At 41.6% G+C, this 14,294-nt stretch overlaps 1 protein-coding gene across 2 annotated transcripts in view; it reads right to left on the reverse strand.

Moving 5' to 3' along the window:
* Xpo7 (exportin 7) overlaps positions 1–14,294 on the reverse strand; it is an 88,071-nt gene that overhangs the window by 2,694 nt on the left and 71,083 nt on the right. For both annotated transcript variants that reach the window (XM_060391426.1, XM_060391425.1), the window contains exons 19-26: positions 14,065–14,171; positions 10,193–10,281; positions 9,248–9,355; positions 4,550–4,632; positions 3,984–4,198; positions 3,497–3,635; positions 2,155–2,315; positions 1,524–1,622 (exon numbers count right to left, since the gene is read on the reverse strand). In XM_060391426.1, coding sequence (XP_060247409.1) covers positions 1,524–1,622; positions 2,155–2,315; positions 3,497–3,635; positions 3,984–4,198; positions 4,550–4,632; positions 9,248–9,355; positions 10,193–10,281; positions 14,065–14,171 — 1,001 coding nt within the window. The remainder of the gene's footprint in view (positions 1–1,523; positions 1,623–2,154; positions 2,316–3,496; positions 3,636–3,983; positions 4,199–4,549; positions 4,633–9,247; positions 9,356–10,192; positions 10,282–14,064; positions 14,172–14,294) is intronic.

Consider the following 14,294-nt stretch of genomic DNA (forward strand, 5'->3'; position numbering starts at 1 on the left):
TGATTGCTCTTCCTAAAGGTCCTGAGTTCAATTCCCAGCAACCACATGGTGGCTCACAACCATCTAAACATGAAATCTGGTTCCCTCTTCTCTCTTCTGGCGTGCAGGTGTACATGCTAACACACATTGCATAAGTAATAAATAAATAAATCTTAAAAAAAAAAAATTCAAGTACCTGAAGGATGTCTTCATATTATTTAAAAACCAGAAACTTCGTAAGGCAGTTCAAGATTACAGCTTGTCCCTTTCCCTACTCACTATACTTTTAAATTTTATTTTTATTTTTTAAAGGTAGAGTGTTTGAAATGGCTCAGGATGTCTTGGAACTCATTATGATCCTGAACTTTTGGATCTGCCTGCCTCAACCTCTACTTCCCAAGTGCTGGAGTTGTAAGCATGTGCTACCAGACCTGGCATAAGATGTCCTTTCAGGAGAATCTCAAGTTTGTGACAGAGCTGGGCCTAGAGCTTGGGTTTAGGTATACTGGTGTCTAAAGACAACGTTCCCTTTTAAAGGACTTATCTCACTTCCTAGAGAAAAGTACTCCTCCATCCTTTCCATTAATTGAGTTGTGGACCTTTTTGTTGTTTTAGACAGGGACTCATGTAGCTCAGACTAGGCCTCAAACTGGATGACCTTAAACTTTGATCCTCTTGCCTTCCCCTCCCAAATGCTGAGATTATCAGCACTAGCCACCAAACCTGACTGTGTGCAGATTTCAACAGGCAAGCAGGAACAGGACAGAGTTAGTCAATGGCCCATCCCCCACCTCCTTGCTAAGTATTTGTGGGAGTTTCACAGTGCTGTGTGAAAGTTTATTACCTTACAAACCTCAGGCTTGCCTATCTTCCCCTTTTGGTTTCAGAGCTTTATTTCTATTGTTTTTCTGTTATAAAAACCAAACACAAGTATGCATTTGTGCCTGGGTGCCCTCAGAAAAGTATCAAGAGTCCTTGGAGATGAAGTTACAGATGGTTGTGTGCTGCCTAATGTGGGGGCTGGGAATTAAACTTTGGTCCCCCTGAAAGAACAGCAAACATACTTAATCACTGACCCATCTCTCCAGACCCCTCTTCTTTTTGAGTAAGGGTCTCACTACCTGGCTGTCCTGGAACCTGCTATATAGACCAGGCTGGCCTTGAACTCAGAGATCATCTTGCCTCTGCTTCCTGAGTGCTGGGATTAAAGATGCATACTACCACACCTATCAACACACACAATCTCTCTTATGGAGAAATGTTCAGCACTCAAGAGCACTAGCAGCTCTTCTATAGAACCTTGGTTTGGTTTCTAGCACCCACATGGTAGCTCACAACCACCTGTAACCCCTGTTCCAGGGATACATGTTCTCTTTTGGCTTCTAAGAATAGTATCACACATGTGGTGCATCTACACACACGCAGACAAAACACCCAGACATATAAAATAAAGACTATAAGAAAAAGAAGCTGCTTGAATTCAGGCTGTAAGTGTTGGTGGTTAAATCCCTTATCTCCTGAGCTTCTTGCTGGTCGTTGTTTACCTTTTCATTAAGTAGTATCAAGCCAAGTAGGGGTCGAGACATAGACCACTGATTCCTACAATCTTCGAAGATGATGATGTTCAGCACCGTGGACAGCATCTAGAAGCAAGAAGGCAGTAATCTAATTTGGCTACCTAAAATAACAGGACAGGCTCCAAGTAAGTAGCCCTGGATATCCTGGACCTTGTTCGGCAGAATAGACTTGCCTCAAATTCACCTGCCTTTGTCTCTCAAGTACTGGAATTAAAAGCAAGCCAGCTTTTTTCTTTTTGATTTTGCTTTACAGTCTGTCAGTGCTGGAGATTGAACCCATGGCCTTTTTGCATCCCAGGAAGTATTACCACATCCACAGCCTTGTCTTGCATTCTTGTACCTACTTTGTAAAAAGGAGCGCAAGTCCTAAGAAAGCTAGATATGGCTAACTCATGCTCTATTTCCCATAAATCAACTTTCATGGGAGAAAGAGAATGCTCATGAGATAGGATGAAGGTGTGGGGTTGGTGACACTCAGATGTTTTTTGGATCTAGAAATTCAAGCCACTGCCATTTTAAGAACATAGTGAGATATGTGTCACTTTAGCCTTCCTTCTCTTACACAACACCACTGACAATTAACCTTCAGATTCCTTACCTGCTGGATCATAGCTGGATGCTGCTGCATGATATGCAGAAAGCAGTCACTCTCCCGGTTCAGGGGTGTTGTCCTTTTCTTGGTGCTTCGTGACAGCTGTTTGAAGAGGTATGTCACAATATGGTCCAGACAGGAACAGCAGCCTGTGCATACCATGGTGTCTGGAAGAAAGATGTGAAAGAGCAGGAATACTGAGTTGCTGATTTGGGCATATAGATTAATACTGGCTGCAATCCCTTAAGAGCACTCAGTTAGATTGGGACCTCTGCTAAGGTCACTGATGAATATGCACAAGGCCCAACCTTTAAAATGGAGTTTAATACATAATATAAATATTAAATTATTGGCTTAATATAGTTTCATTAAAAACAGTGCCTATTGAACAAGTCTTTATTTGTGCCAAATACTTTGTTAAATGCTTTGTAAGTACTATCTCAAATATATGCTTTTGAGAACTCTAGGAGGTAAGTGTGGCTCTTGGCAACAGAGACATCAGCATGGAGAGATAATGAGACTCATCTAAAATCACACTGCCAGAAAATGGCAGAGCTGCAGAACCCAGGGCCCTGAAGTATGAGCCTGAGTTACTGGTGGAGGAGGGCACTGTCAAACCCCATGTTATATAGACTGTGAGTATCTACCTTTGTTAGAATGGGCTATGTACTGGTGTTTATCTCTAAAACATCTTGGGGAGATCCATAGTTTCTCTATGCTTTTCACCAAGGGACATAGTAGTATATGCTGACTAGGAAACGATACCGGGCTAAGTGAAGAACATGTGAAAACAAATAATTTCTACTTCTTCTGAGGAAAACTGGCAATATGCAGGTGGCCTCCCAGGGAGAGAAGTATGAATGTTTCATGGAAGTGTGGATACTTCGTAACTGGTAATTCAAGTCCTTTTTATTGTGAGTGCTCAGCATAATACCAAAATGGATGACAAGAATATAAGGTCTAGAAACTTGGGGAACTATCTGAGAAAATTACTTCCATAGCCCTATTATGTTCAAGGGATTATGTATCAATCCTCTAATGAGCCCAAGGGGACCTTCCCTGATTTGCACTGAATCTGCTTATTTTCAGCTTGATTTTATTCCTCTATAACCCATCTGCACAAGCCAGCTGGATTTCATGGTTTCCTCTTGCCTATAAATTCCAGTGCTTGCTGTTCCTGCAACTCGCACCCTTTTCCTATCCAGCTTTTACAAGTCCACTTTGATGCCAGGCTTTCTCTGATCCCATCTTCTCATGACCTGGAGCTTATTTATTCCCCTGTACTCACCTCTGTTATACTATGGAAGATGTGCAATTATGGCACCAGCCAGACAACCTAAATGCTTACCAAGTGCAGTAAGTCCTTCAGAAATAGAAGAGAGGATGTACATGATGACATGAGGTTCCAGGCTTGCAATAAAGTTCATATGGTCCTGGGTTAGGACTTCCAGTAGTGAATAGTAAGATTGGCTGAGCTTGGGGTAATCCTGGGCAGAAGAGAGGAAGAAAATCAGTTGAATCATTTGGTACTTTAGCAGGGAGAGAGGTCATTAGCAAAATAGGTCTTTCAGTCGGGAAAACAAAGAGTTATAGCAGAAAGGAATGAGGTTGCAGTTTCTTGTTTGAGACACGATCTCTCTATATAGCCCTGGCTGGCCTGGACCTTGCTGTTGACCAGGCTGTTCTTGAACTCAGAAATCTGCCTTCCTCTTCCTCCTAAGTGTTGGGATTAAAGGCGTAAGGTTGTAGTTTCTTAGGAAAAACATTCAGTCACAGGCAGAAAAAAGAATGGACATGATCCCAGCATGAAGTTGCCAATGAAGTTTAGGGCTTACCAGGAGGTCACTGTGAGGAATAGAGAGGAGCAGTTTGATGAAGGTCTGTAGGGCATTTTCCAAGGCATCATCTCCATAGAGACGGAAGACTCCAAAATTGACATAACTCCCACTGAGAGCAGCCTTCAGCATGGAGAAGCAAATGGAGATACCTTTGAGCTTCAAAGCATAGACCTGATCCTTTGGCACCTCTCCTAGTGTCAGGATACGATTACCTGAGAAAACATATAGATAGTATTTATACAACTATGTTCATAGTACTTTATTTTTGGAACAGGGTCTTACCATGTAGTTCTGGCTGGGCTTGAACTCACAAAGGTCTGCCTGCCTCTGCCTTCTCAGTGCTGAGATTAAAGGCATTTGCTCCCACATTCTCTTCATAGTTTATCAGTCAACCCAACCCTCCTATTCCAAAGGCATATACAACACACATTTCAGCAGGTCTTTGGTGACACTTGACAGTCTAATACTTATCTATAAAAACACATAACACCATGGAAATGCTGTCCTGGCTATTGTTAGTCTGACCTGAGACTTCCAGGGGCATGCCTCTCTAAAGCACCTACCATACATTGTTATCATCTTGCTGGTTTCTCGGAAAAGCAAGATACCATTGGGAGATGAAACATCAAACTGGAGTCGCTGAGATCTGAGCAGAAAATACAGAAAGACAAAAAAGTCAAAAGTACTTCTTGGCTGATCAGAATGCTCTAGATTCTCACTGGTGCTCCAGGAGTGATTCAGCACTACTGCTGCAAGATGCTTATTCTGCTGAGGAAAGAAACACACTTCCCTGTCCAAGAACTCACTCTGTAGGACAGGATGGCCTCAAACTCGGAGATCCACCTACCTCTGCCTCCTGAGTGCTGGGATTAAAGGTGTGCACTACCAACACCCTGCTAACACTGCTTCTTTCTGTTTAAAATTTGTTTTTATGCACAGCTGGTGTTTGGCATAAATATATGTCTGTATGAAGGAGTAGGATCCACTGGAATTTGAGTTACAGACCAGACAGTTGTGAGCTGCCATATGGGTGCTAGGAATTGAACCCGGGTCCTCTGAAGAGCAGCCAGTGCTCTTAACCACTGAGCTGTCTCTCCAGCCCCCTTTGCTTATTTCTTAAAGCCCAACATTTTAGGTTTAAGCTCTGTTCCTCAAACAATGAAAACATTAAAATACGACCAAACCAAACAACAGGACAGTAGATAAAATTAGACTTTTAAAATTCTCAATTTTATTTAAGAGGTAGCTTCTATCAGTCATTCATTGGTATTAACTCAAAAGTCTTTGTTTGCAAATATTCACAGGCTTGGTGGCAAGAGAAGGAGGGGTGCAAGCAATGGTATCACTTTCTTTTTTGGTGTTTTTGAGAGGTGGGACCACTATGTAGCCCTGCCTGTCCTGGAACTCACTCCGTAGACCAGGGTGGTCTTGAATTCACAGAGATTTGCCTATCTCTGCCTCCTGAGTGTTGTGTTTAAAAACATGTGCCACTATGGCTGGAGAAACCACTGTTTTTGTTTTTTGAGACTGGGTTTTTTATTCCGTGTAACCCTGGCCATCTTGGAACTTGCTTTGTAGACTAGGTGTCTCTTTCTCCCAGGTGGATTTATTGTTACTACTTTCTAAGAAAACAAAAGGACGTGGAATGCTCTACTACTCAAGTATCAGGCAGGGAAGGATACATTTCAATAATCTTAGTTCTGGTTCTCAAGTGTTCCTAGGGCCTTCATGATCCAGGTCCTCCTTCTTGACACCCTGCCTGACATTCAAGACCTACTTCTAAAATAAGCCCTGAATCACTCACTTCCTACATACGTTCCCTGTTTCCACTTTTCCCTCATTACACTCTATTTTTCACCTGGCAGACAGCTAGAATAATACCCTTAACTGATACAACCAAGATGATGAACAAAGTTGCACAAAATGCTTAGTAACTTCCTACTGCAGTAAGGAAAAATGTCTGCTCTTCATTACCACTGTACTACGGCTCTGGGCACTGACACCTCTACTCACAAACTTGGTTTCCTCTATGGCCTCAGCTTGCTCACCAGGAGAAATCACAGAAGCAGTGTTCTGCCTCAAGTGCCAGCAAGCTGAGCCTAGGATGTTACAACACTAACACCTGCTTACAAATTTTTACCTGGAGTTCTACTAGAATCTTTGTCATTCATATCCCAGCCTAAATGTCAGTTTCTCTGAGAGGCTTTCCTTGACCCTCCCTCCTACTCCTCTCAATTTTATTACTTTAAAAAACAGCAACTGGAGAGATGGCTCAGTGGTTAAGAGCACTGTCTGCTCTCCCAGAGGACATGGGTTCAATTCCCAGCACCTACATGGCAGCTCACAACTGTCTGCAATGCGAATTCCCAATTCCAAGGGATCTGTCCACTTCACACCAATGCACATATAATAAAATTAAATAAATCACTTGAAAATTACAATTAATCACTGCCCAAATTCTCTCTGTATGTTTTAGTTTTGGTGGGAGGGATAGGGTCTGATGCTACAGCCCAGCTGGCCTGGGACTCACTATAGTCTAATCCCACCTCAAGATCACAGCAATCTGCCTGTCCTGCATGTACTCACTTTCAGTGTCTAAAAAAAAAAAGATTTATTTATCGTGTATACAGTGTTCTGACTGCATGTACACCTGGATGACAGAAGAGAGAACCAGATATCATTATAGATGATTTTGAGCCACCATGTGGTTGCTGGGAATTGAACTCAGGACATTTAGAAGAGCAGTCAGTGCTCTTAACATCTGTGCCATCTCTCCAGCCCCTTCAGTGTCTTTCTTACTGTTATATCAATTGAGGGCAGAGATTCTGTCCACAATAGCTAAGAAGTTGCTTGACAAAAACTGGGAACTCTCAGATACCTATTTTATAAATGATTAGCTCTTGAATGTAGGCTTCATGGGAAGTATTAAACTATAGTAGTTTTAAAAATTCTTGTTCGAGGTGGATGCTTGCCTGGTCTCCATAGAGAGTTCCAGGACAACCAAGGCTACACTGAGAAATCTTCTCTTGAAAAACCAAACCAAACAAAGAAGAAAGAAAGAGAGAAAGAAACAAAGGAAAGGCAGCAGGCCCTGAGTGTAATTTACTCAAGAGACAAGGTTACTGCCCTTTAAAGCCAGGTGGTGGTGGTGCACACCTTTAATCCCAGCACTCAGGAGGCAGAAGCAGGTGGATCAAGGACGACCTGGTCTACAGACAGAGTTCCAGGCCAGCCAGGGACACCCGTGAAACGTGTCTCTCCCCCTCTCCCCAAAAAGGCAAAAAACAACAACAAAAAACCCCAACCAAACAACAACAACAAAAAACAAAATAAAAATACTTAGAAGGTGATGATCATACACACAATAGCAAAGCTAATGCACCAGTTTTTTTCTTTTTATCCTAAAATGTAAGACAAATCTAAAATTTGGTGTATTGAAAAATTTTATTACCTTAAAAAAAGCAAATCTTTATTGGTCTAGCTACAGTTAGGCTAATAAACAAACTATTTGTGTGTGTGTGTGTCATGTATGCATGTGTCCAGCTGTGTCCTATGTGTTTGGAGACCAAAGGCTGCGATCAGGGTCTTCTTACACTGTTCTTCCCCTTTTTTTCTGAGACAGGGCAGGGTCTCACTATGTAGCCTTAGCTGGCCTCAAACTCAGAGATCCATTTGCCTTGCCCCTTGAGTACTGTGACCAAAGGCATGTGTCACTAAGCCTGGCTCACCACAGTGTCTTACTGAACTGGTAGTTCAGTGTTTTGCCTAGACTGGCTGGCCAGCACCCAGTCAGAATTTGGCACCCTCTCTCTCCTTTCAGTATATGTATTGTAGACACACACACATACATAACCATATCTAACTCTTACATGAGTGCTGGGAACACAACTTGGATTCTCACCTTTTTATAGCAAACACTTTATCCACTAAACCATCTCCTCAGCCCTTTTCTGTTGTTTGGAGACAGGATCTTACTTTGTAGCATGGGTTAGTCTGACACAACCCTCCTGCTTCAGCTTCCTGAGTGTTAGGAGCGTAAGTATGAGCCACCTGCCTACATCTTTATTAAGCTGGGCGATGCTGGCACATGCCTTTAATCCCAGCACAAAAACAGGCAGGTGGTCTACAGAGCAAGTTCTAGGACAGTCAAGGCTACACAGAGAAATCTTGTCTTTGAAAAACCAAAACACCAAAAATACAAACAAACAAACAAACAAACCAAAAAAGTTTAAAGACAAATTTTAGGGCTGAAGAGATAGTTCAGCAGTTAAAAGCATGTACTGTTCTTGTAGAGGACCTGAGTTTGGTTGCAAGCACCCATGCCAGGTGGCTCACAAACACCTGTAATTACATCCCAGTTTTGAAGGGAGCCAATGCCTCTGACCTCCGCAGGCACCTGCACTTATGTACATACCCATATGTATAATTAAAAAGAAAATAAATTCTCAAAAAGAGATTATTTTACAATAGTCTATCTTTCTTGTATATCCCATTCTGAAATATAATGAACAAAAAACAATCACCAAATGTCAACTTGTATATGTCTGGTCAGGAGAAAACAAACAAACAAACAAACAAACAAACAAACAAAACCCAAACAAAAACCAATCTTGGCTATGGGTGACACGTCTTTAATCCCAGCACTTGGGAGGCACAACTTTATTAGTTCAGAGCCAGCATGGTCTACAGAGTGAGTTCTATCTAGGACAGCCAGAGCTACAGAGAGAGAGAGAGAGAGAGAGAGAGAGAGAGAGAGAGAGAGAGAGAGAGAAGAAAGAAAGAGACAAAGTTTACTTCTTGAAAATGGATATTCTTGGAGGGGGTAGGGGAGAGCAGGAGGATAGGATGGCCTGGGTTGTGGCTCTACCTCAGTTAGGAAACCTGGTTTGATCCCCAGCCTACAGAAATCAGCTGTGTTGGCACATTCTTGTAATCCTAGCACCCGGCAGGAGGGGGGGGGGGGCGATCAGGAGTTCCAGGTCATCCTCAGTCATACTGTTTTAAGTTCAACCTGGGCTGCTGAGACCCTGTCTCCAAACAAGAACACCCTGCCTCCCTCTTGACAAGTTAAAAAAGGATATCCTGAGCCCTTCTAGTGATTTATTTCCTGCAGATAGCAATGGCTTTGTGTGGCTGGGAGTATCTTTCAAATAACAAGAACATACATACTTTTGGAAGCTTTCAAGTATGATAGCAGAGCTTCACAATCTGCCCAAAACACAAGAAAGTGAATTACCTTAGGGGTTCTCAAGTATGCTTACCTGTTATGAACTAATTCAGCCATCAGCTTGAGCACAGGTGTGGTACAGGCTGGATCATGGTACCAGAGCTCAATTGCCCGCTGGAGAATTGGCATGTAGGAGGGATATCTATAAAGGAGGTGCTAAGGAAGAAATTCTGAATCCAGATATAACAGAGTTTAATTAATTTTGCAGTGCTCATCAAACAAATTCATATTATAGTCTGTATATTTTCCTGTCTTGCTTGCTAACCTGGGGAGTTTTTCTATGTGAGCAATTCTCAGTGCCTTTTCTGAAGAACAATGTACTTCACATTATCTATTTACCACTTATATGACAGGAGATCAACCATTTCTTTCACGCTGGAGAAACTGTCAGAGAAATAGGTACTCAGATTTTGATGACATATACAAGATCATAAAATCAGTAAAGTTAGACTTTCTCTTAGCTGTACAAGGCTTTTTATAGTCAACTGCAAGAGACACCATGTCTGGCTTTCTTTCCTTCCTTTTTTTGGGGGGTGGGGGGGAAGGCTTTTCAAGATTGGGTTTCTCTGTGTAGCCCTGGCTGTCCTGGAACTCATTTTGTAGACAAGCCTGGCCTCCAACTCAAGGATCCTTCTATGTCTGCCTCCTGAATGCTGGGACTAAAGGTATGCACCTCCACCTGTGGCTTTTCCACACAAGTAAAACTCATGTGCCGCAGTTCCACACTGGTGCTTGGTTCCGCTGCAACTTCTATCGGGAACACAGATGAGAAACTGGGAAACAAGTTTATTTATATACTAATCAGGGGGCAGTGCTGAGGTTATAAGCCCACTGCAGTGTGGCTTAGAGGAAACAGCAGACCCTATGGATAACTATCTTCTTGCACTACCAAACCTCCCTTTCCTTACCCGTCCCACGCCTATTACATAACCACATTCCAGTTACGTCTGTGCACTGTTTCTAGTATGAGTTAGGATACATCCATTCAAAGAGCATCATGAAGCTGGTCTTGGCATTGAAGGCAAAAGCTATTCCTCTCAGGTCTCTCACCAGGCCAACAAGAGTTCTCTGTAGCAGAACGGAGAAACAGAAGAAACACCCCAATTATAATTCTCTGACAGGAATTTCACACAATGGCAATCAAATTCTTTTCAAAGCTCAATAAACACCCTTCCCCCAATATCCTGAATCCATTTCTTCATGCTAGAACAGAATCTTTTTCACTTGGAAAATTAGTTTTGGAAACTTGATATGCAAGCTGAAGATTTCTTGTAACAAAATTTGAAATCTGAAATCCTCCAAAATACAAAATAAATTTTAGAGGCAATATTTTTCAGAGGCAATGCTGAGGGCCTCACATGTGTGAGAAAAGCACTTTACCCCTGATTCCCACATCCTACACTGTTAAAACCCCATATTAATTTTCAGTATGACCAGTAAGTGAAGAACTCTATATTATGAAACTGTTCATACACAAATTACTAGGCTTGGGAGACAGGTCAGTGCTGTGACTCCTAAGGCCCCAGCACTGCAAAAGAAAGTCCTCAAGAACAATAGTAAAAGCATAAGTTACTTTCAGGCCAAGTGCATACGGTGTACACGAAACACAAGTGCATTTTCTATTTAGACTTGAGTCTCCTTCTCTCTCTCCTTCTCTCTCTCTCTCTCTCTCTCTCTCTCTCTCTCTCTCTCTCTCTATATATATATATATATATATATATATATATATATATATATGCAAATATGCCAAAATCTAGGGGGAAAAAATCAAACTTCAAACATCTCTGGCCCAAGCACTTCAGATAAGGGATACACACTCTATACTCAGAAATAGTATGGTTTATGGCTCACTATTGCAAAAATGAAGTTCAACTATTTTATTCCTCATGTTAGAGCTTGAACCCATGGTCTCATGTATACAAGGAAAAGACTTTAGAAAGGGTTTCTCTGTGTATTACTAGCTGTCCTGGACTTGATTTGTCGGCTAGGCTGCCAGGCTGGCCTCTGCTTCTAAAGCACTGGGATTAGAGGCATGCCCTGCTTCCAGTACCCAGGAGAAAATGACTTTTGAGTAAGATAAATTTTAAGACATTAAAGAGATGTGTAAAGATCAGGAAAGCAAAATAACCCAATTTTTCAAAAGACAAGGGAAAAAAGCTCATATAAAGGCAGAAGAGGGTTATGTCCTGAGCTCCTTATCCTAAAGGAACTCCAGTGCAAGAGGAAGAGAAAGGGAGTAACATGGTACCTTCCCCTGCATCCCGGCTGTTTATACATTATATGCTCCATTTACGGAAGAGGCCTACTAACTTTCCCATGGTCATGTTGCTTCTCAGAGTAGGGCATATAGCTTGTACCAAATCCTGTATCTGATGCTGGTAAGATGGCTCAGTGTGTTTTCTTTGCAAGTTGGTGGCCTGAATTTGATCCTTGGACCATGTGAAGGTAGAATAAGAGAACTGATTCCACAAAACTGTCCCCTGCCTCCACATACACATACACTCTTTGGCATGTACAACCTCCAACCCCTATGCTCTGACTCTCTCAAACTATCAATCCACTATTTTCTTAAGAGAATTTCGCTCGGGCATCCTGATTAATATGACTGCTTTAAAATCTATTATACTAGCTGGGTGATAATGGTGGACACCTTTAATCTCAGCACTCTGGAGCAAAGGCAGGCATATGTCTGTGAATTCAAGGCCAGGCTGGTCTACAGAGAGAGAAAGAGTTCCAGGGCAGCCAGGGCTCTATTACACATAGAAACTCTGTTTTTGAAAAAGTCAAACCAACCCAAACCCAAACCAAGAAACAATGATACTATCCTTAGAATGCCTGGGAATTTGAAAATGTTGACTTGTTTAGCAAAAGCTGCTGTACTATACCACGACAGTCTCTAAGTAAACAATTCTCCTTAGATGATACCTCGAGCTCAACTTTCTAGCTTAAGATATATCAATCTAAAAGACTTGTTACATGGGCCATGACAGATATAATGGGTGACCACAGCAGATCATGGTCAAGGTGGTTTCTTTAGGTAATTTTAATTGCTTTGAATGGAACTAAGATGATGGGAAAGGGCTGGCATCCACTGATACTCTTAACTAAGTTCTTGGTATTGGATTGATACTGTACCTGAATTACTGGTGTGCTCTATAATCTTCTCCTCTTTGAAAACTGTACAAAGTGGGATTACTCTCTACCTTGCTGTAAAGTCTCTTAGTTTTCTATTTTCAAAATTAAAAGAAAAGTTTTAAGACATTATTTATTTTGTGTTATGTGCTCACATGCATGTCACAGTGCACATCAGAGGACAACTTGAAGAAGTTGTTACCCTCCATTATGTGGGTAATGGAGACTGACCTCAAATTGTCAGGCTTGGCCAAGTGTCCCTACCCATTGAGCTATCTTGCTGATTTCTAAGAGGTGTTAAAAAGATGAACTGGCAAGTAAAACAGCACACTTTCTCCCCCATCAATACCCTTTTGCTATTTGGTGGCCTTGAGGTGGCTCAGCCTGGGTGCCCTTAGGATACTGTAGAAAGAACTACTACGCAATGTTAATATCCTGAGGTCTTCGAGTTTGGCAAGGGTATCTACAGGTCAAGAGAGTATGCATGTATGAAGTAAAAACAGGAGAGTAACAATCCAATGACAATGCTGAGAGCCAGAAAACAAGAACTAAAAAACCAACTTATACTTCTACACACAGAATATGAAAAGTCAAAGAATATTCCTTTTTGTTGTTTTGTTGTGCTGCTGGGGTTTGAACTCAGGGTTTCCAGCATTCTAGTTAAGTGTCTTCCATACCACAGAGCCATAATTCCTAGGCTCCTCAAAAGAAATCTTCACAGAAATAAGGAATTACAAAGAACTCTATGATGATGAAAATGCCATATATCAAAATTTGTGGGCTTTAAGAATCTGTTTTGGATGGGTAGGGCAGTGGGAAGATGCTGAAAGAAGGAAGAACAACACACTGTGATCAGAATAGATGGTGTGAAAAACGTTTTTTCTTTTTCTTTTTTTTTTGCAATAAAAAAAAAAACAACAAAAAATCAGTTTCATGATAGTGGAGAAACACCTAACATTATACAAGTAAAATGGTTAAGATAGTAAAGTCTATTTTCAAACTAAAAAATATTCAAACAAAGAAATACTTTTGGAATAATATGCTTAGAGGTACTGATAGTTTTACAGTGTTACAATAAGAAAGAGATGAAAAGAATTAACTCTAACAGGAAAACAGAGGTAGGAGTAGAAAACACAGATTAAATAAAGTTAAAAAAAAAAAAGCTTCCTTGTTTTTTGCAGAGACTAATTAATTATCCGAAGAACTGTTCTAGAAAAACAGTGAAATCACTAGTAAGCAGCATTTAAAATTAAAATGGGATATAAGTCAAGATACAGCAATGATTGAAAAGGCAGTATGAAAAACTGCAACTTCATGCTGACCCATCTAAAAATGTACACAATGATCTCTAGGTGCTGCTCAGGAATCCACCGTGGCGGGGCGCAGTGGTGCGCACCTGTAATCCCAGCACTTGAGGAAGCAGAAGGAGGCAGATTTCTTAGTTAGAGGACAGCCTGGTCTACAAAGCGAGTCCAGGACAGCAAAGGCTACACACACAGAGAAACCCTGTCTCAAAAAACGAAAAGAATTCCTTTTAATATGAAGAGAAGACTTCATGACTATCAGATCTTCAATTTAAAATCTCAAGAGCACAAGAGGCTCAGATGTCAACCAGAGGACAGTTTATAGATAAGGTGCACCTTTTGGGCAGCTACCTAGTCCCAGTTTTACCAGAGACTGCCTTCAGCCAGAAGCCAGCCAGTTCACAGGAGGACTCACCTTTGCCTCTTGCTCATTGAAGCTGTTGGTGCTGAACATCTGGGCCACCGCCTCAAATGCTGCTGTGAGTGGAAGCATGAATTGCTCATACTGATCTTCATCTTCTCCTGCAAGGGAAACAACCCTGGGTGTGACTACGATGCCAACAAGTCCAAACTGTGAATGTTTGAGAAATAAGAGGGATGAAGAGGGGGTGAAAGAGGAGGAGGTCCCAAGGTAACCCAAAAGCT

The sequence above is a fragment of the Meriones unguiculatus genome, chromosome 9 (assembly GCF_030254825.1).
Source record: "Meriones unguiculatus strain TT.TT164.6M chromosome 9, Bangor_MerUng_6.1, whole genome shotgun sequence".
Classification (NCBI taxonomy): Eukaryota; Metazoa; Chordata; class Mammalia; order Rodentia; family Muridae; genus Meriones; species Meriones unguiculatus.